Source organism: Pomacea canaliculata, linkage group LG10 (assembly GCF_003073045.1).
Source record: "Pomacea canaliculata isolate SZHN2017 linkage group LG10, ASM307304v1, whole genome shotgun sequence".
Lineage (NCBI taxonomy): Eukaryota > Metazoa > Mollusca > Gastropoda > Architaenioglossa > Ampullariidae > Pomacea > Pomacea canaliculata.
Window position 1 is genome coordinate 21,407,997 of NC_037599.1, and position 22,166 is coordinate 21,430,162.

Consider the following 22,166-nt stretch of genomic DNA (forward strand, 5'->3'; position numbering starts at 1 on the left):
GGCTGGAGATACTGCCTATAATCGATGTTAGATGTGCGTGCGGAGGTAGGTGGCTGCACTGCGCCTGCACGAGACAACAGGCTCCCAACGCCTGGAAGGCCTTCAAAGTTTTTCCTCTGCTCATGATTAGGTCGATCGTGATTGCCTCCCTTGGATCGAGGGCAGGGCGCGAAGTCCTCCGTAAAGAGGAGAAAGTTAAAAGCACCGTGCACAGGATGGGAAGAACCTTTTTGACACCACGGGTATACTTCATATACGTATATATGTATTTCTATATACATACACATACGCTTTCAGTTCAGAGCAATAATAAGCGCGCTAAGGAAGCATACTAGTTCTATTTTACATAATTTAGTCTGAGCACATACAGCAATGACAATATTCACACGCATGCACACGCACAGTAAAACGCAACCTCAAACACACGCGCGATCACAACCATTTGAAAATAAAGAAAAATAAAAATAAATTGAGAGATGTATGAGAGACACAACGAGAAGGGAAGTGTTTCTGAAAGTTAAGGAAGGTCGAACCGCTTTTTCATTTCAACCTCGTTTTCTTTCGCCTATTGATATTTTTTGAAGCGCAAAGTGTCTATGCTTATTCCACATCAGGTCTCGCAGGGCACTGATTAAATTTCTCTTTCCCAGAGTTCACGTTGCTTCTCGACAAACTGAGACAGGGGTAGCGTGGGGGTAAACCAAATCAATCCCAGTTTCCATTTCATGCAGAACAAACCAAAATCAATAGCCGTCCGCAGAGAGCTAGAAATGTTACAGGCAGTGTCTCCGTGCAGTCGATCTACCTCCCTCCACAGCCCCAATGTCCACATGCCCAAGACATTAACCATACCCCCTAAAGGAGATCGGACTATAATTAAGCAGCCGTATCGGGTCCTACTGAGCCATGCCCCTGAACACTTTCTCTACTCAACTGCACGCGCTTTGCGCATAACTTTCACCACCACAAGCATCACTTCCTCCTTCAACCAATTAAAAAACTGGTATTTAGCGCACTCTAATTAAATTAGCTTCGCAGATCTGAACCTTATCCCCACCTTCTTCCAGTTTACTTCTCAACCACAGTTTCGCCCATCCTCCTAAGCTGGAAACGACGACGATCGAATGCCACTCGGACCAATGCGCTTACAGTGAATCTCACACAAAAAATATTTCTCCGCGAAACGCCTTCATTTTTTCTCACTACTCTTAAGTGTGCACAACATCAGACATAAGAAAAAGTCTCTCGACAGTTTGGCTCATTCATGTTCGTTTACAGTTCAGCCATGATAAAAGTACCTGACATGACTTTAAAAAACTCATTACTGGGGGAGGGGTCAAAAAACAAAAAAAGAGCTAGTCCCGTAACCTTTCGACCATTGAGGAGTGACCTGTTAGACCAAACTTATTTCTACACCAGCCAGCTTTTGTGAGGGCGGTGTCCAGCTATTTCTCTTCTGCCTTTTCTTACCCCACAAGATTCACGATTCATGATATATACCAATAAATTATAAACATGCAACAATTACGACAAAAATTGTAAAAATCCACTTTTATATCTTCAGCGTCTGTGTGTGTGTCGACATATGGTGGTTTTGGATGACATTCACTTTTCGTTAACATAATGTAAGTCAATTAACCTTTATCACAAGGAGGATGTATTTAAAAGTTAAAAACTTTTTTTCATCTTCTAATGCGCATTGTATACTTTTTTCCTGTAATATACTGTATATCAATCTTTTTGGATGGGTCAAAACGCCTAACAAATAAACGTTTTTTATTTACATATACAATCTTTTTCTCCGATCATTAACAAACCTGTCTGATATTAAATGACAAAGGTTATATCCTAAAAGATATGTCTCTCTCTCAAGTTTACTGGGCTAAAGGTTTCTTTGTATTAAAAGTTGTGGCAACCCTACATGTCACATCATGAAATGGCGAAACTTACTGGTAGCTGATTCACGACCTCAGCTTATCAATCTATGTCTAAGAATTCGGAGATTCCGACGGCCAAAAAAAAGAGTAAAGTATCCCCCATTTTGTTCTGAATTGTGTCGGCTCCATCCCACTTCCATCTACCCTGAGTAATCTGCGTGAGGACAGAAAAATGATTAGAGGAAAACTGTAGCATTGCTGAACTTTTCTTGAATTCTGCAAACTTTTGATGAAATGCTGCTGAATTTTTTAAGAGTTTACATTTAATTTTTATGTAGATGCAAGCTTCCATGAAAACTGAAACGGTATGCTCCCTCTTCAACCGTTCAACCTAACCGACGGAGTCCACTGAGGTCACCGTGACCCACCTAGTGCCGGTCTCCAGGCACTGAGCTGTTCCTGAACGATCCTCTTCTTCTGCGAATATCACATCCCGCACGCAACAGCACACCCTGGTCTAAGCTTACATGACCAATAGAGCGAGAGAAATACAGATAACAAATGACAACTTTATCTGTTTTTCTTCGGGTATCTATGGTGAAACGGAGCTAAGAAAGAACACAATTTTTTTTTAATGCAAGCCAAATTCTGCAATTCAGGTTTACCATTCATACTATCAAGATTGGTCACGATCCATCTTCAACAAGTGAGGTAAGGAAAAAGCACACTCTCTCTCTCTATCTCTTTGTGACCTATGCAGCAGTTATTACCCTGATAAAATTATAAAATGCACAATGCAATAAAATGTTCTGAGTACAGCTGGACTAAAAATGCATGACATTTTTTAAATTCATGTATATATATATATTTGAAGCATAAATTTAGTGCATGTTGTTCCCACAGAAGTATGACTAAATAATGATTCAAAAGCCTCATGAAAGTACATAAACATTTTTATTCCCATAAATGCGAACTAATGCGATTTATACACAATTTATATGCACACAAGAGAGAGAGAGAAAACGAGTGAGAGCTAGTCCTCACTGTAAGTCGCTGGTTAAAGAATGATCCATCAAAGGAACTTACTTATCAATCCACGACCTAGACTAGAAGCGCCTGACAAGACCTGATTCGCCAGATGCAATGCCGTGCGTGAAGTATCATGAAATGCCAGCTACACAAGGTAAACATCGGATCAGTCCAGGCGAGGCAGAAAACTCCAACCTTCGCCGTTGGCGATAACTGGTAGTGGTAACTACGGGCTCCAGATCCGCAAGCTGACGCCCTGTCCCAGGGAATGATAGGGCAATGAATGACCGTGGACAGCAGCAGGACATCGGACAGCCGGCTGCTCAGCTCCTTGTAACATGAACGACAAGGAGGAGGTGAGCAGCCTGCCGAAGGCGTGACAACGACTCTTGTCAACGCTGCGCAGTTATCTCGAACAGTTATTGATGACTTCACAGTCACACACCTCTAACAGCTGTCCTGAGTAACAGCACTTCCGGAGAGATACCGGGGCCCAGCTAAACACACGACAGCGTGAAAAACATCTGTGACCAAAGAGGTGTCAAGCAACAAACTCCTATTGCCCTGTCCAAAGTAGCGCATGGGTATAATTGTAGTTTTATACTTGCAACCACTCATTGTACATAAATACGGTATTTGGCAGACACATAGAAATTCAAATAGCCGGCAGTATTGAACAATCAAGAGCGCAAAGAAAACCAAAGAGTCTATCATGTATCTGTTTCTTTCGTCACATTTTGGTGTCAGGCAACAAATTGACAACCCAGACAGCGCACTGTAGGTACTGACTACTCTTGTCACACCACCTAAAGTCAAGAGCAGGCAAGCATCCCCACGTTCTAATTTCGAAGTTTGTCAGCATATCAGCACATCATGTACTATTGTCGCCTTCTCTGTCTTCCTGCTTGACATTAGTATTTGAAGTGGACTTCAGTTCCCTATTACGAGAACTATGCTCGCCCCCAGGGCGGGGATATCGAGCAATAAAGGTGATACTCGTCTTTTTCTTAAACCAGACATTTAGTTTACCACACAGTGGACGTCCTACCACACGGAAGGCATCAACCCCAGACGTCCACACTGGCAACACAATTCTACCAGGGCTAAAATGATGAACGTGACCTGGGGGTCACGTAACACACTTGAGAACGACTAAACGCCAAGAAGGGTTTTAAAGGACAAGTAAATGCATTTTTTCACAAAGATTGGGCAAAGCTTAGTACAAGGTGATAGTTTCCAAAATCTGTGTAAATGAACCCTTCCGTTCTGGAGACACACGCCAACAAACATCTCTATGCACAGACAGCTAAGAATCGTGACGCCACGTTTGTACACAGATAGGCCTGATTACATAAGATGGTCCCATCTCGCCCAGTTGCTGAGGCCTTCACAATGTAAACGTATTCATGATCAGTTTTGATGTCCTTTGACTTTTTTTGTGTACAATGATGTTTGTAGTCATGCTACTGATGTGACTAGAAGTCTTTTGTTGGGTAAGATTCTCTTTCGTACTTCCTCACTGGTAATGTGAACTTACTAGGTAGGAGACACGAAGTCTTCTTGAAGCATCTGATCTCTGAAGCTTGTATTCGCTTTTGCGTATCTACGTCTGTGTATGTTAGCTGAATACATACAACTCTGACACATCACACTCACCGATGCCCGTATTAGAGAAGCTGGATAAATATGTGAATGCATGAGATATGCTTAGACCTGATAGTAAAAATTTTTTCCAAAAAACATTGAAAGAGGGAACAAACTAAAGAAAAAAGGCTTACATGAAACATGGCAGTGCTGAGATAAGAAAGTCCTGGATACCCTTCCCACTTTTCGTTCTTCCTGTCTCCACATAGGAAAATGCTTTAAAGAAAGGATAACTCTTACGTACTGAACTTCACACTCTTAACTACACTTTTTTCCACAAGCTGGATCGTCGGCTCTGGAGTTTAGATCGATTTGCGAGACCCTCTCTTGCAGCAGCACTCCCATCTTGATTGTCTACTCTTCCGAGGAGACCGCTTTATTCCGTGTCCGCTTGGTACTCCCCTGCGTGGACAATGGCGCATCCCGTCTGCAGAAATTTCTTGTCGCTCCCTTTGTGCTCCTTCTGCAGCTGCTTTTTCAAGCTCCGCTTTTCACGAGTGCTCTGCGCTTGCGGCCTCCTTCACAAACACATGTAGCTGTGAACACCGGCTCGCAACGTCACCTGGACAAGACTTCTCCTCCATCTACACTCTCTTCCGTCGTTTTCCTTGGTCAGTGTGTTCACAAATGTCAGTGTTGCCTTCACAGCCATTTTTGGTCTGGTGACTGTGATCAGAAGCGGGTTTGTCTAAACTGTATCGCTGTGTCGAAAAAGAGGGGAGGGGAACATTTCTTCAAAGCTCTTTGTCGACGTTTCGCGTTCGAAGAGCAAACCAGCCCCTACAAATGATTTGTCGCCAAGGAACAACTTTCGCTTCCAAACAGATCCCACAGGAAGTTTTCAATTGGCAATGCACACTCTGCTCCGGCAGCACCTCTATTGAACGTGTACAAGGCCATGATGCTCTTAATGGTCACTTTCGTTTCCACACCAGCAGTGAAGCGGCCGCCACGAGCGCGGAACTAGTTTCAACACCCGCCTTTAGTGTCGGAAGCCGGACTGTCGTTAGTGCTCTAGCAAACAGACATGAAGCCAGCTGCCAGGGGTCACGGCCGGTAAAAATGACATTTCGGGAGATATTTGCACACTTCGTCTGAATCTTTCAAGCCTCTTAAATTGCAATATATAAGTGGTGTTGACTAGTATATTCCTAAGTGAAGGAATAAATACTAAACAGGCATGGCAGGGAAAAATTTAGAGGCAGTACAAGTATTTGCAAGAGAAAGAGAGGGAAAGGAGATGAAATAGAAAACACAAGCATGAAGTTAGTAAAGAACACATGAAAAGGCTCGCAACCTCTTTTCCCCCGCACTTCTGCGACGAATACCCCTTTGGTATTCACCCTTTGTTTTTAACTTACTTTTTTTCTGTCCTGGGGTTGTTTTGTATGCATGTGTGTTTACGTGTTAGCTCGACATCTGTGATTTAAATAGCTTTGAAGTTTGGGTCAGGGTTAAGGTTTAATGTAGGCTTTCATTTTAGAATGAGATGACAAAACGATCGAGATGAAGATCTGGCAACCGCGTTCAGCTGTACGCGCATGCGTAGGACAGGTTCGTCACATAAGTGCAAAATATTTTTTTAAAGTCACAACCGATAATAACACTTGACCCGATGCTCGAATCATCGAATCAGACGACGACTGCCCCTCCTGAAAGATGGCGGCTTTTCTGGATGTATGCGAAACGACAGCTTACAATACACCGATTAATTGCTAAGTGATTTCTGGACTGGATATCGCCTGACCTGTCACTAGACAGCCATTAACATGATGGATGATAACCTTCGAGATATTTAGGGATCTGTGAGAAATGGCAGCTTTTTGGACACAATTCCTCCGTTTTTTATGGCTATGCAAGGCTTTGGGAGAAAGTGAACCCCAATGACCGTAACTGCTGCTTCATTTTTATTCTTCTAAAGTCTTATAAACAGGAGATTGAGATAAATGCGAACACATTCCCCTCGTCCCTTCCATCGTTCGCGTGTGTTACTATCTGTCATACTCCTTCGTCTCTGATGTCATCTGTGAGAATGTTGTATACCATTTTTCTAGATATCGGAGGACCTTCAGTTCGTTCCAGACTTCAAAGGTGTTGGCTCAGTGTTACTCGGAGGTATGAGAGTAATGTCTCCTCCACTAACTAGCTCGAAGGGAATGCAACATTTTTTTTTTTTTTATTTCTCGTCCATGGATCTATGTCGACTTCAGTGTCTCCTGTTGCCTCGTGCTTTCTGTTGCACAGTGCACCTCTGTTTTTGCTCCATGCTAATTGCTTTAGGCATGAGCCAAACCGTTTCCACATGTAAACCACATCCTCCACTAACAGTTTCTGTAGCCCACCTTGTCCAAGGTTTTACCCTAGATGGATTACTTTCCCCGTTTCTCTGTAATCAAAGTTTTTTGTTTCTGATCATGCACCATTGGACTATGCATTCTTCACCTTTTCTCGTCCAGAGGTCTCGTTCTTGGTCGCTATATTTTCCGCTCCATGTTTAGACTTTGGATGTGTGTGTACAGGACGTCGACTGCCCTCCCGACGAGAAGCGTTTGTTCTACCTTGTTCTCCATGGATTCTCTGGACTATTTCGTGGTAACTCATATTTTGTTAGTTCCAGGATTGACGACCTTGTCCCCTTATAATTTTTTAAGCACTCTGAGTCGGCTTTTATGGTGGAGAAAGGCGCAGAAATTACATTATTGTAATTTCTTTTTGACCCAACTTTATTTTCATCTCCGTACACAGAGAAAATTGGTGTGAATCTACACAGAAATCTCTCTCACAAGTTACTAGGACTGAATGAAACCTTTTCATAGTCAGAATATACTTGTATCCATGCACAACTAAAACGAACAACAGTACCACGTGTTCATAGCACGCTGACCGACATACCGACACAAAATGAAGTACGTGATAAAGTATGTTTCACCTAGACCAGCATCAATACCGACTACAGGCACTCGATCACTAACTAGACGATACAGTGTATCACCTGGACCAGACATTCTCTCAACGAGACCACACAACGCTGTGCTGATCCCATGGACTACTATCAGCACCATTCACACGAACTCAATCAGTGAGTATATGAAACTATCTGGACCAGCATCAGCACTATGCAGGAACTCACCGAGTCAGTACATGGTACAAAGGATTACCTGGACCAGTATTAATACGAGATGCAGGCATTCACAGAGTAGTACATGATGCAGTGTCTTATCATATGGACCAGTATCAGAACCAATACAGGCAAATATATATGATGCAATGTATCACCAAGGCCAGTATAAATTAGCAGATTTACCGCATTTTAAATATTCAGCAAATGAAAATATAGTTCATTAAAAAACATTTTATTTCAGAACTGCAAAAAACACTTTCACTCTGAGCTGCCTTCTGATTTTCACATTTTAAATGCAAGTACCTTTACTATGTATACTGCACCTGTTTACTGATAATCATTGAAAATCTTTATAGAAAGAAGGTAGCCTCTCTTTCTCTCTCTCTTGCTCACCAGTAGCTAATCTTCCATGCGCTCGCACTTGGGTACGCGTAAGACGCACAAACTGCAGTCTCATTAACGCTCCAATCTAGTACAGATGATGTGCATGCCTTCGCGCGGGTCTCCGTAAACTAGACTTGGCTACAAATAATTAAACACACACACACAGTGCAATGGAGACGCCAGCACGCGGCCGCTGAAGAGGAATCGGTCTACAACGTGTGCCACTCACCGCAGACGTCCGCTGCCATGGCAGCTCCAGGCCCCGCCGTCACTGACGAACGCAAGAGAAAAGAAGGATAGGGAGGGGTGGTTGGGTGGGAGATTAGCTGCTGGGGAGAGGAGGAGGCTGAAGGGATGTGAGAGAGAGGTGATGAGCAGACCCCCACGACGTCCACAGACAGGGGGGCTCAAGCACGCAAGAGTGCCGGTGAGACAGCGGCGACGACGGGTACACGAGGTAAAGTGGACCCGACAACAATGGCACCTGGCACAGCGGCCAGCCACCACAACTTCTCACAGAGGTGAGGGAGGAGGGGTGGAGGCTTCTCAGCTACGTCGCACCTCTGGGTAACCGCCACGTTGGCACCGAGGGCGGCGCTGTTTGTGGCAAAAGCTTTTGTCTTCCGCTTCTGCCGTTGCCGCTGTGCTAATGCGCTCTATTATTCACGCGCAGATTGCGCATGCGTTTGTCCGTGTACGAGCACATGTAGATGTACCACGGCAGAAGCCCTCGCTTCCCTGCCCTTTCCTGTCGCACGTGCTGTCTGTATGAGCAGCAGGTGTCACAGCAGGTGATGGGGAATCTATGAGGCAACCCCTGATAATATCCGTCAAAAGCTGTGGTCCGTGATTTCCTTGTCCGCGGCGCTAATTTTCAAAATGATCCTCTGTTCAGGTAGGCTACTGGCGGTTCCGGCACTCTTGCCATCACTCTGTAGTTCTCGGTAACCGCAGCATGCCAGGACTTTGAGACTAATAAGGCCTCAGAAGCTTGGCAATGTCAGATGTCAGGCATCAACATCACCAGCGGCATTTCACTGGCACGCGATCATGTCTTTAGCATTTTATCCTCATAAATGCATCACCTTCATTGACGAACTTGCGCAACTGCTACGCTGGAACTCTTAAGTTCTTTCAGTCATAAGAGAGTTCAGCTTCTGCAGCAGCATGAGAATGTAAAAAGTGGTCAGGGGTGGAAGGTTGATGACTCATTAGTGTAAAGTACTTCAGATCCTACTGTTTGGTGGGCCGTACCGCCTGTCAAGCCGATATCAACCGCACAAGAACTCCTTACGACACTCACCACCCAAAACAAAAAAGGGGGGACCACTGACAAGGTAGGATGAGTGCTAGAGAGCATGCTGTTGTTAAGGATTAATGGTATTAACAGCCTTTGGAAGCAACATGAAGTTAAAAAAAACACACACACACTCTTCTCTCTCTCTACAGGCATACACGGGGTACCTGCTGCTCCTCCAGCTGTCCCACACACAGCACGGGGTTCGATCCGGGTCATTGAGAGCGCGGAGCACACCTTGTATTCTTCTTCAACTTTTTTCCTCCCTCGTGCAAGTTTACGCTTCCCCAGACGCTCTGACTGCCAGAGAGGGCACGCCACGTGCAGGTCTAAACACTTATCAACGCACAAGCTTTGGCTCTCCTCGTGCCGTCGCTACAGGGAGGGATTTAGTTTCCAATAAGCAATATGCCAAAGAATATCAACGGGAAGGTGGATGTCGTGGGAGGGAGCGGAGGCTGCTTTGCCCTCATTGATAACCTCTCGTGTAAACTGCTAAAGAAAACCATGCACTCTGCGTGATGGCCTGGAGTTTGAGGAAGCTGGCAAGCAGAGGAGAGAGGGTCAAATTGTGGGGTAAAAAAAGGAGGGGAATCACAAGCTCGCTGTTCTTTTCATTATCCAACACACCAGGCGGAACGAATTGGGGCAAAGTGTTCGGGAAAGAAGAGGATGAGGGAAGGTGGAATCATATTAGCAAAAGATCTGCAGGCTGGTCAGGAGTTTCCCCCACCTGTTGAGACGTCGAGGAATCCGTCGGAAGAGTTCGCCATTGATTTCCAGCATCTGTTTGCACTCGGCGACGGAGGAAGAAGCGGCGCACGTCTTGCAACACATGCACGCACGTGCACGCTCCTGCTTCGCCCGCACCTATCAACACCGCTGTGCCCTTCTTGACCCTCGTCCGACAAGAACGCAGCCTGTCATGCGTCGAAGCATCGCCACCTTTAAAGTGCTGCTTGTTTTAGTGGTAGGATCTGCTCTGCAAGATGGTGGTGAAATAATAACTGAGGGACTGATGAATAATAACTGAGAGACGATGAAGCAAGGGATTTTCTTCTTGTAAAAAAAAAAAAAGCTCTGATATGAGCACACCTAGTCTCAAATTGACGCAAAGCTATCGTTTGATATGCCAGTGTCTACACAATCCAAGCAGTGCGAAGAACAAACAGTAAAAAAGCGAATACCGACAGGAAGTCGTCGGGTTAACTAGACATTTCCTGCAGCTACAAACCTTGGACAGCATCATCTCTCGCGGCGAAAGCCGCAGCATCCGCCATCCCTGCCTTCACAGTTCAGCGTTGCGATCACTTGTTTCTGTCTACTCCTCGAGGCACTCATAGCATTACAATCCAAGTTCACGGGCACTACGTTGTCTGAAAATGCCAGCGGCTCTCAGGTGTGGCGAGGAACGACGCTGTGACACAGCATGTCTCGCCAGAGCGCGCGCGCGCACACACACACAGTAACGCGAGCTTGGCATGCAGACTGCAGCGGACACTGCACACGGTACAGGCAAGTCCTACACGTGCACACACGACTAGCCCGCTTGCACGACGTCCATGACCTGACCCTGGGACCCGAACCATCGAGTCGCTCGCTGGGGAAGGCAACGCACGTGGGTACGCGGTCCTTTGCCGGCTTGCAAGTCTCACCGAGCTGCCTTGCTTGCTTGGCTGGGCCTTTCAACGATGTGTTCCTCACCGCCGCTTTTTTTTTTTTCTTTCCTGCCTACCATCAAGCAACACCACTAGCAAGAGAGTCTGTTTCAAGGAAACCGGCCAACGCGTCGATTTTGCCACCGTTCGCGGAGGGCTCAGTGCGCTGGGTAATCACAACAGACGCGATCCAGGCAGCCAGTAGTATTCACCCAGTACCGTGGAAGGAGGGGAACATGCGTACATCTTTTGTTTCTGTGGGCATAGAAGCGTGAAATCTTCACCTAAATGACACGTGCTGTTTATTGAATCCAGCTGTCTTGCATGCTGAAGCCGCTAACGGTACTCGTGACTGTTGCATTTCGTAGCTTCGTCCGGTCCTGCGCGGTAGGGAACTGACGCGAAATAGGAGACAGAGACAGAGAGAGCGCGTGCGCCAACAGCGCGCGGCTCCTTGAAGATCGATAACACAAGCACTGACAATCATCAACGGCTGAAGAATCGACAGCTGTTCCGCTGAGACCACAACTGAGGCCCGGCTTCAGACGTCCCAGTGGCACAGTTCACTGACATTAGCCGTGGTGACTACGACTGGTTACCTGCTACCAACACTATCTACCTTCACACCTAGTCCCCCAATCCAATCCCCCTAGGCCAGGGTAAGTAGCCGTCGCCACTGCCAGCGCGGCCGCCCTCAGGCGCTAAGTCTGCGACAGCTGTTGCGAAATATCTTCTGTGTGTCCGCTTGCTTGTAGACGGTCAGTCTAAGACGCGTCCTGCTCACCTTCCAGGAAACCGCAACCTCGCCAGAATGGATTCTTTTTCACCCCACATCTTCACTGCATCTATAAAAGTGCACCCGCTCTCGCGATCATGGATGCGGCGCGAGGGATGCTGGTCACGCGACTGTGTCATGGCTGCAGTGGAACTGGCATGTGTGCGTGTAGTCTCCGTGTCCACCAAGCACAAGAGCGTACAATAGCCCGAAGTACCACCGGTCGTCCCAGCTTGGAACCAGCAATACCTTGCAGATACGTTATTTCGTGCCCGCTCGTCAATACTAAACAGTGCTTCCTTCCCTCTTGGAGCCTTTTGCTAGCCCCCTACCACACTTCCATTCAAGCAATATCCCATTTCAAGGTTCTCTTTTCCTCCCCTAACCCTATCGTCCAACATTCCCACTTGCAAATGCCGGACATGACTGAGCTTCTAAAATTGCAATGTTGCCGTGGGAGCAAAATGTATGCTTCTCCCTTTTAGTTAATGAGCTGTGCGTTGACTACTCTGCTACAATGCAAACCCTTCCGGTTAACGCAACACTTCATCCTGTGAGTTAATGACAGTGTGAGACTCTCAAGGAGAGCAACAAGAGAGAGACGCGCACGTGACCTCTACACACCAAGCACCCCTGCTACCAAGATCTGTTGTTACCCGTCAGAAGTGTGCACGTGCTTAACACAGGTCCAAAAAAACTATGCCTCCAAGACTCATATCACTGTGAGATGTGATCGTACTTGGGATCATATGCGGTGCATTATACGATGCGTGTGCACTGGGAGGAATGCCGTGTTTAGGCTGAAGCAGCTGAAACTCTTTGCGGCTACAAGAAGCTATCTGCGCTGCAATCTACAAACTCTATCACAAATCCACAAATTCTCTAACATCTAAGCACTTTAAACAAACGAAGTGATCACACACTTTGGGGAAAAGGAGGGGACTCGTAAATCAAAAGTCACTGGCAAAGGAAAGATTCCAGGTTGTTCAAGACACGCCTGTTTGTGGCTGACTCATTGCTGCGCGTTTGTCTCACCTGCAGCTCTAAATCTTAAGGCAATCAACGACGATCCTAAAATAAACAAGGTTTCGGTGTATTTTCCAACTGGGCTTGGTTCAAAAACGAGATGATTCTCTTCTGAGAATAGCAAGATACGAGGGGGGCTGAAGGTAGTGAACTTCCGGTGCATAAATAATGCATCAGCTTTGTACCACGGAAGAATTCACCCCTCACACACACACTCCCAGCAGATCTCTGTGCTTACTGCCTCTGGGTGGGCGACGATTTGCGACTGCTGACAAATGGCGCTTTACATCTCTTCCAATTCGAAAAAAAAAACAGAAGAGAAGAGGGTATGAACCGACACGTTCCGAGGTTAAGTATCTCCACGGCACGGCACAACGAAGTGCATGGGTTGCAGTCAGTCGGGTACAGGAAGAACGCTGCAAAAGTAAGAGGAACGGAAAGGAGGGCGCCAGCGCAAAGCCACCCAAGTCCGATCCGCTGGAAACGAGGTGGACGACTGACGGGTGCCAACAAGGATTATGATAACGGAGACCTCTCCCATCCAGGATGATAATGCTTCGATGTGGTCAGCTACAGTTGAAGTATCAAAAAGCAACAAGACAAGCGAGAGGGAGGTGAATGGAGGAGATTTAGCAAAGCTCATCCACCCACAGGCTTACCCACCCTCTACATCCCCATACAGCCGTCCATGTCGGGTGCTTTGTCGCTCGATGAGGATGCGCGAGAGTGTATTTGCAGTTGGTCTGCGACCACGGCTGCCCTCCCCCTGGCCTGCAAGCAGCTTCGGTCCGAGGAAAGACAGACACAGTGGGCAGTGATGGCGGTTTCCCCGTCCTTGCAAGAGTCCCCCTCCCACCCCGCTCCTTCCAAGCGCTATCGAAAGCCGCGGCACTCGATACAATGCGGAAATGCCAGCAAGCGCTCGACCACGGCAACAACATTGATCACTCTGTGCTAAGTTGAGCGTGCTCTACGTGCACGCATGCATGCGCGAGCTGGAGAGTGCGCCCCGTAAGTGGCGTGGGATGGTAGGAGGCGTGGTTAATGGGGGAAGGGGGGATAGCAAGGTTAGTGAGGTTCTGTTGTCTCATGCGTCAATAAGCAGCAGACCCTGACGATCACCACCCACAGCTGACGTCGGGTGTGGCGAAAGGGGGAAGGGGAGAGCTAACTATGCCTCTTGCTTATATATATATAAAGTAGGAAAACATGGAACTTGGAAGACCCGTCTGGAAAATCAGTTACCGCCTCTTTTCCCTACTTTCGAAAAAACATTTCTAGACAGACCTTCTACGACACTGCCATCCAGCGTGCTGTCATCCTTCTCCATCACTGGCCTTCACATACGTGTCGACTTCACAAACGGGTCTCGTACCATCTATGATCACTGCTTTTTGCTCAAGATCATTTCGCCTCTGCTCGCATTTCTGGCATTACCCACTTCTGCTCGTTAATGCCATTATTTTTTTAATAACTTCCTCGACATCAAAGACACCCTGTCATCGTCAACATCGCGTCCCCCACAGGCACAGGCCGCCATGTTGGGCAAAGCACGCAGAGACCGACCATTTTCTCCTTTCCCCCTCCTGCAGCTCATAAGCACACCACGGTCGGAGACAAATACTGGGCGCAGTGTCGGAATCGGTAGTGGCCCTTCTTGGTGCATCGACTATAAAAACAACGTTCACATGAATATTCATTTCTCCCCGCATCCAGTGACTAATCGACTAGCAATAAATTCTCCACTAATATTTGGATGGCACATTATGCATAGCCGAAACTAGATAATTTCAACGAAGCGTACATTTGTGTGTAAAGTACTTCACACACTGAAGCGTTTCCATGTGTGTGAGCTTGTGTTTTTAATGCACACATGTGCACGTGTGCTTGACAGCGAGAAAGAGGCGGGCAAACTGGCAAACACTAGACAGAAAGACCTAGAATGCTGTAAAGAAAAAGCAGCGGAGGTTTACTTCCACAGCAGTCTACTAAGCAATGAGGTTTGCCGAGGCCTTTGGTTTTTGAGCCTGTCGGTGTGTTTGCTGGATCAATAACAGTAACACAGCACTTCTGTATATGAATTTCGCTGTGGGTTCCGGAAGTTACGACTCAACAAAAAAATATGAGCCTGGGTGCTGCACGCGCGCGTATATGCATGTTGTGTGTGTGCATACGAGCGCATATGTGCGAGGAAGAGTGGAATTGGTTTTTTGTTTGTTTGTTGTTGTTTTTTTTTGGTGGTGGTGGGGGGGAAATAAACTGGAAGAGAGGTGCGCAGAAGACGCCATAACTTTTTATCAATTAACCGCACACAGCTGACACGTTGGAGAAGAATACTAGTTGGCATTAGATATTAAGCAGATCCAGAATTCCTGGCCGCAAAATTGCAACAAAAAAGTATTTTATGATGATGAGAAGCCAGCTACTCGACTGCCTGACGTGTTGGGTAACCACATCACTGCGAGATGCTTCTCGACCGCGGCAAACGATCCTTGTATTTAGCAGAATCGCTGCTCCAATGTTGCACTGACGATGAGCAGGGCTGTCTGGGTCAGGCCGTAAAGGCGAAATATAATGCTACAAACGCTGCAAGCTCTAGTCTAACCCAAGTTATTACTTTTTAACCAGCTCAGCTCTATTACTAAATATGCATGCTTGCTTCAAATAATCGATCCTAACACCCCACGGGGATGATACGAATATTAGCAATATTGACGCTTAAAGGCTCTGGAGTAATTTTTCCGAAGGAATAAGTTTCGCAATTAGCAAGAAACTAATTATCAGAATCTGAGCAAAAACTCCCTTTCGCCGACCTTTCAAAATCAACATACACAAAACGAGTTCAAATCAGTGATGTCCTGTTAGCACACAACACAGAAGGGTTCGCGCCTATGTTCATCATACAGAGCATGATAAGGATCATATGTAAGCCTGAACCATGATGGTACGAGTCAATTTAGGGTGGATATGAATGTGTCGTATTATTGTTGGTGTGATTCCACACAGAGCTGCATCAAATAGGCCAATATGGTAAAATAAAATCTTAACTTAATCAGAACTCTTAAAAACGCTTTCTCCACCCAAGAAACGATATCGATGTATAAAAACACACAGACTTCTTCCCCATTTGGGGGAAATTTTCTGTAATAAACTCAAAACAAGTAAAAAAAAAACCCTCAGCTTGGTCATTAGGCCTTTTAAATGTTATTCCTGCAAAGTTTATAACCAAAGAAAAATGACCATAAGCATAAGAGCCTGAGATGAGTCGCTTGTCACTAATAACAGTGAGATTCTTAGGTTTTTGGACTTTCTTCTCGCTTCAAGAGATACTCTCTGTACCTGAACGCCTGTTCTTTGGAAGTGTTTAGTGACAAATTTACTATTATGGTTCTATAGTTTTTATTTTTGAAGTCATAAAATGCGCCGTCAACATTGAGTTAAAGCAGCTACTTGCACATCATGATCATCATCGTTTTCTTTGTTTCCCCACTCGTTCTTGGCGACAGCTAATTATCCTGTGTGCTCGGTCTATGCAAAAGGTCACGCTGAAAGAAAGCTACAACGTCACAACAGCCAGACAGTGCTACACGCGCTTTCGGTCGAATGAAAAAATAATAGGAACTTTGGAAAACATAAACGCGAACAATAACAACGATAAATATTGACAGCTCCTGACGAGGAAGATGGGACAACCTCCTACCTACAACTGCTGTATTATGAGATACGTAAATATTGCTTACCTTTAAGGGATGATTTATTACTCTTTTGAGTGGCTGCAAGGGAAGAGTTGCAGAAGAGAAAACGAGCAATGTTGGGGATGAGGAGGGGGAGTGAAAAAGGACGGCAAGAGGAGAAGATTTTTGCACATTCAAATTAGAATATGTAAACATCAGCAACAGATTAGACGTCTATGGTATTTCTCAAAAGCTAAAAAGTGTTTACTGCTGTTTTTCATTCCTACCCACAGTCCTGCTGAATTTGATTACCTCTTTCCAATGGCTATTGCTAGCTCTGCTCCGCCATGCTGTGAAGTCCCAGGTTTCTAAAGGAACAGCCGAGACAGCATTAGACAACTTAAAACTGAAAAAAGACTATATCCTGCACTCGGAATTGTCCGAGACAGTACAGTCACGTTCTTCCTGTCTAAGGCTAGCCAAACATCTCTATCTCAGCCGTAGTCAGGAAACCGTACAAAAGCGAGAAGGGAAGCTAGGCCATGCACGCGCCTAATCAGTAGCGGGGTGTGGTGGAGAGTGCAAGGCGGAGGAGCGTGCCAAGTAGATGTGGTCTACAGAAAATCCGGTCGGTGGCCCTGTTCTACATGCTTCGAGAAAGACACGCGGCCTCCGGCGGCCTGACACCAGCTAAACGGGGTGCACGTTACTGACACATTCGGCATACAAATGGCAGACCAGAAACACAATCATTGCCTTCGATTATGCAGCATCTGCCTGTGACCTTGCATGCCAGACATTTCCATGAGGGCAAGCACCACTGTCGCATGGCTGGACACGCGTTCCGGAGAGGGAGGGGCCCGCCGGGACGTGCTGCTCAGCACTTGAGGCCTCGTGCATAAATGGGATTAGTGCTCGACTAGATTACTGCTGGCTCAGTATGTGAGGGAATTCGCTCGTGAATGAGGTGGGTGTGAGGAGGAAGGGGTAAAAAACGAAACCCTGGGGGAGTTCGGGTAGATTTGCCATGAGATAACACCACAGTAAAAGCTTCTGATGATGGACGAGGCATTGATGACAAATCAGGGGGAAAGGTGGAAGGGGGAGTAGTGTTTGTCGCCATTGTCAAGACAACACACACACAAAGCACGCTGACACCCCAACCCCATCTCAATACAGAAGCAGTCGCCTCTCTCCACAGCACGCGAGGTCCCAGAATGCTGAGCTCTTGAAATGTTGCAGTGCGGTGCAGATGAGACAATAAATCATCGGAGATAGAAACACATCTAGCTAACTGAGGAGTCTCTGATTAAATAGCATACCTAATCTGCTCTGCAGAACTGTGTCATTTCTTTCCTTACTAGCCTCGCCCTTCCTTACTAGATACAAGATACTTTATTCTTTCACCCTGATGAGCACTGCTATGTTCATGTATCCATAATCCCAGTTTAAAAAATGAATTCTATATAATATCTAATACATTCACAAGGGATTTTTTTTTATTCCACATACCTGTACACCACACACCAAATAATTTCAGTATTCCCTCTCTTGCTTATTTGTTTTTTTCACGCATTTTGTTTAATGGTTCATTAGAAATATAAGTAAATAAACATAAGTGTACACACACGCACACACATTTAGTCATGTCAAATGGACAGGATAGGCTTTTGGGGAACTAGTTCTCTTTGCTGCCTGCCACCCCAAAATACAATATACATGCACACATAAATCTATGTATAAATATACATTCACACACATATACAGGGCAGTCATTAGTGTAGTGGTGGTTAAAATACTTTTTTGTGAAAGCAGAGAGAGGCCCTGGGTTCTCTACAGAATATTTTCTGTATGTGACACCTGTTTTCAGGGCAGGCCATCAGGGTTATCTCCATGTATTCTAGTTTCTTTCCCTCTCCCACCGTAGTGCAAAATCACCTCTAGGTCAGGGCTTCTGCATACGCAGAAAATTGCGTACAGTACGCATTAAAAGTTCAGAGGACCCCTTCAATTTTCGTCAATGGGGTCCCAGGGGACCCCTTCAAATTTGAGCGAAGAACAGATACAAAATTGGGCAAGTGTAGTGTCTGACATCGTAGCCCAATCTATTGTCGTCTGCTACAAGGTGAGAGTAACTTCCCTTGCACTGAGTTTTTTTCCCTATCGAGAAGAGTTCCATTAACCTATTTCCAAAATGTTTACAGCATAGTTAAAATCATCCTCTCAGAAACGGAAAGTGAGCACCCCAAGTACAGTAAGCATAAGCTCATCACAGATGCTTCCAGACTTCATGGCACAGAAATCTCGCCGTTTCTGACTAGACATTTCAGTGCTTTGTGTGCCTGAAAGGCAGTTGAACAAAGTATGTTGATTTGTTGATTTTTTTTTTTCACATTGTGAAGGGACCCCTTAGAGTTAGCCTGGGACCCCTTAGAAATCTGAAGAAGGGGTCCCTGGGACCCAAAGAATTTAGCCTTAGCAGAAGCCCTGTAGGTGAAAACATTTTCTCGCCGAAACAGCCAACACACATTTAAATAAAAATGAGTTATTATTCCCCATTAAAATAATTTAACTAATCTAGCTAAGCTGGAAAAAGCATTTTACATTTAGGAATTAGGATGTGTTATATAGTAAGTTGATATTTTTTTCTAACCTTAGTGCTCCCCACTTGAATGAATGGAATTCTTTTCAACTTAATGCAAATCTTGTTCAACAACTTGTATTATATTACAATAGCACACTCTCTGTTCCTCAGTAGGATAACAGGTGTAACCATATATGCATGTAACCATGCACATTTTTTGTGCTCCAGATCGATGTGGAGATGGTGGTCAAATGTTTAGAATGAAATGTATCCATAACTCACAAAGTTCTTGGTGTTTCAATAATTAAAAATACTGAGTGACAGATAAAAAGAGCTAAAATGTAACAAAGATATTTGATATTTCAGAAAATGCTGGAGAACTCAGAAAATGCTGGAGAACATGTTATCAATGTTTCTCAAAAAAAAAGGTTGCATGACAGCAGACAGCAGAACACTGAAACAATACCACCTGGGCAAAAGCATCAGTCACCACAGCAATGGCAACTGTGTTGTAATTTTATATGCAACTTGATATTCCTTTCTGGATATAACATAATTACATGCTGACTCTGTGGTTCTCTCCATGTACTTAGGTTTCCTCCACCCTGTGTGTGTATTCCTTTGTGCGTGCATGTGGATGGTATTGGTATCGCAAGGTTGTTAGCCAAATGTTAATTAAGAATTTTGGTTTTAGAAGAGATCATTTTACCATTTGTTTTTGATCTTTTGCTTTGTCATTATCTCCCTTAGAATGCATTTCTACAAGTGAACATGGTGAGACCTGCAGTAAAAGCTAGACGTCAGCATATGTACAACCAGAAATAATTTTTATATTTTGAATATAGCACTGTAAACATATGACATAATTATACTTCATTATCACTCTATCGCAGACTTGTGAACTGATTGTAACTACATTTAACAATTAACACTACCTGCAAGAACAGAAACATTTCTACATCTACCATATTATTACCTACAAGGATAAAAATATTGGAATGCAATGTTACACTCCAATGCTCAAGTGCAACTTAATGTAAGTACCCACACAGGTATTTCATCACATTACTTTTTCCTCAAACCACTAGTTTGACATAAGATTTTCCAGTAATGGATACTGCCCAAATCAGAACTATACCATAAAGATAAATAATAAAACAATACATATTTTAATATAATGCAATTTTTTAAGACCTGCTAATGGAGGAACAGGGTCTGGATTATTGATAAATGTTCTATGCAAGCACAGGAATCATAGCACTTAACACATTATTTTTTTATTTGCTGTATAAGTTTTCTTACAAATATAAATATTACAGCTGTTTGTTTCATAAAACGATATAAAATAATTATCTTTTCTTTGTTCAAATGTTTACAATAATGTCCATAGGGAAACAATGCACTATGGTAAGTTTTTATGCCATTTTAGCATGCTTTTACAGCAAATTTATAGTGTTACGTTTTTTTTCTAAATCAATGTACAAGTAATAGAAAAGAGAATTATAAGAAAACACTTACTTCAGATGTCTTTAATCAAAAACAAAATTTAAATGTCACTTGTTTGAATGTTGTTGGCAATTCTGTTTTTATGTGTAGTTATTTCAAAATATTTCCAAAATAAAACTTCATTGAGACCCTGTCCTGACCACAAGCGTGTATAAGCATGTCTGTAATTTACTTTGTGTATGAGTAGTGCATGTTGTAGAAGTGTCTGTTATATATGAATATGGGTGCATGGTTGTTAATGATTTAGTTTATGCATAATTTATGTAAAGCGCTTGGAGCAAATCTTTCGAAAGGAGCTATATAAATCATTATTATTATATAATGAATTAAATTTGTAAAGTGCATACTCACACTTCAAAGGAGCATGCTCTTAGTGCTTAAGAACAAGAATAAGACATGGCTAACCTATGAGGGGCAGACGAACAAACAACATATTAACTAAGAAAGGATAAAACAGTACCAATAATGAAAAACAAATACAGAAAATGCAAAAAGGAACCAAGTAACAAGGAAATATCAATCATTTTCAAAATTAATTAGGCCATATACTAAATATTATTTATGTACTGATCACATTTTGTGTTAACAAACAATAAAGATTAACTCATAAAAATATTTCTTAATGCATGGTTCAATCTTTTTGTTCACTGTTCACTGTAGTGTTTCTTTATTGTTGTGCAAAGAAAGTAATAGGAAACTGTTGATGAGAAATCTTAGTGAATCAAATCAATACAACCTCACAGCTGCCACATCTTGACTCACAGGAGCATACACAGTTTTTTTTTTAGCATTCGTATGTCTTGAATACCTTATAATTCAACTATTCTGCATTCCAACAACCATTCAGAAGAATTGATCTTCCGATTGTATGCTTTTTAAATAATCCTCTACGTGTATGTTTTTATGTGCACATTACTGATGAATGCACATTGTGTCTAGTGAGACTTTTAACAGAGCAACAGATATGACATAGTTTATGAAAATGCATGATGGCCAAAATATGGTATGCTGTAAAGGACTATGCTTATTCACACTTCAAGCTATAAGGCTAAATACCTTAAAAAGTCCATTTATATTTCCAACACTACTTTTACTGAATCTCTGAATAGTTTTCAAAATAAAGTATATCTTTTATTTTTTGGCATGGTGAATGCATGCTATCAATAATATCAGCAAAATGTAGAATATGAGTAAAAAGAACTGAGGGGAAAATAAAGAATGCCATTTACAATGTTATACTTAAAAAATAAAAAGTATTTCTGATGTAGATGTCTAGCTTTTACTGCAGCATGCCTTACCATGTTCACATGTTGAAATATATTCCAAGGGAGATAATAACAAAGCAAAAGATCAAAAGCAAATGGTAAAATCATCTCTAAAACAAATTCTTAATTAACATTTGGCAAGCAATGCCCTGTGATTTTTTTATATATACCTTGCTTGCAAGTAATAAATTTGCTAAATTAAAGGCCTGTGAGTCTGGTCATTAGGTAAACACTCCTTTTAGTTCCTGCTGGCAAATCAAATCCACTGGTCTAAAATTATGAAGTATTTAAATTTTTTTTAAATATTATCCTTCAAACAGTTGCAA

At 43.8% G+C, this 22,166-nt stretch overlaps 1 protein-coding gene across 6 annotated transcripts in view; it reads right to left on the reverse strand.

Annotated features, from left to right (window-relative positions):
* The window catches only part of LOC112574485 (patj homolog), a 105,434-nt gene that overhangs the window by 79,585 nt on the left and 3,683 nt on the right, over positions 1-22,166 (reverse strand). The window contains exons 1-2 of one of the 6 annotated variants that reach the window (XM_025255594.1): positions 10,587-12,114; positions 10,086-10,334 (exon numbers count right to left, since the gene is read on the reverse strand). The exons of the other annotated variants lie outside the window; for them this stretch is intronic. Coding sequence (XP_025111379.1) covers positions 10,086-10,189 — 104 coding nt within the window. The 5' untranslated portion in view covers positions 10,190-10,334; positions 10,587-12,114. Of the gene's footprint in view, positions 1-10,085; positions 10,335-10,586; positions 12,115-22,166 lie in introns of those variants that run through there. 6 annotated transcript variants of the gene reach the window in all.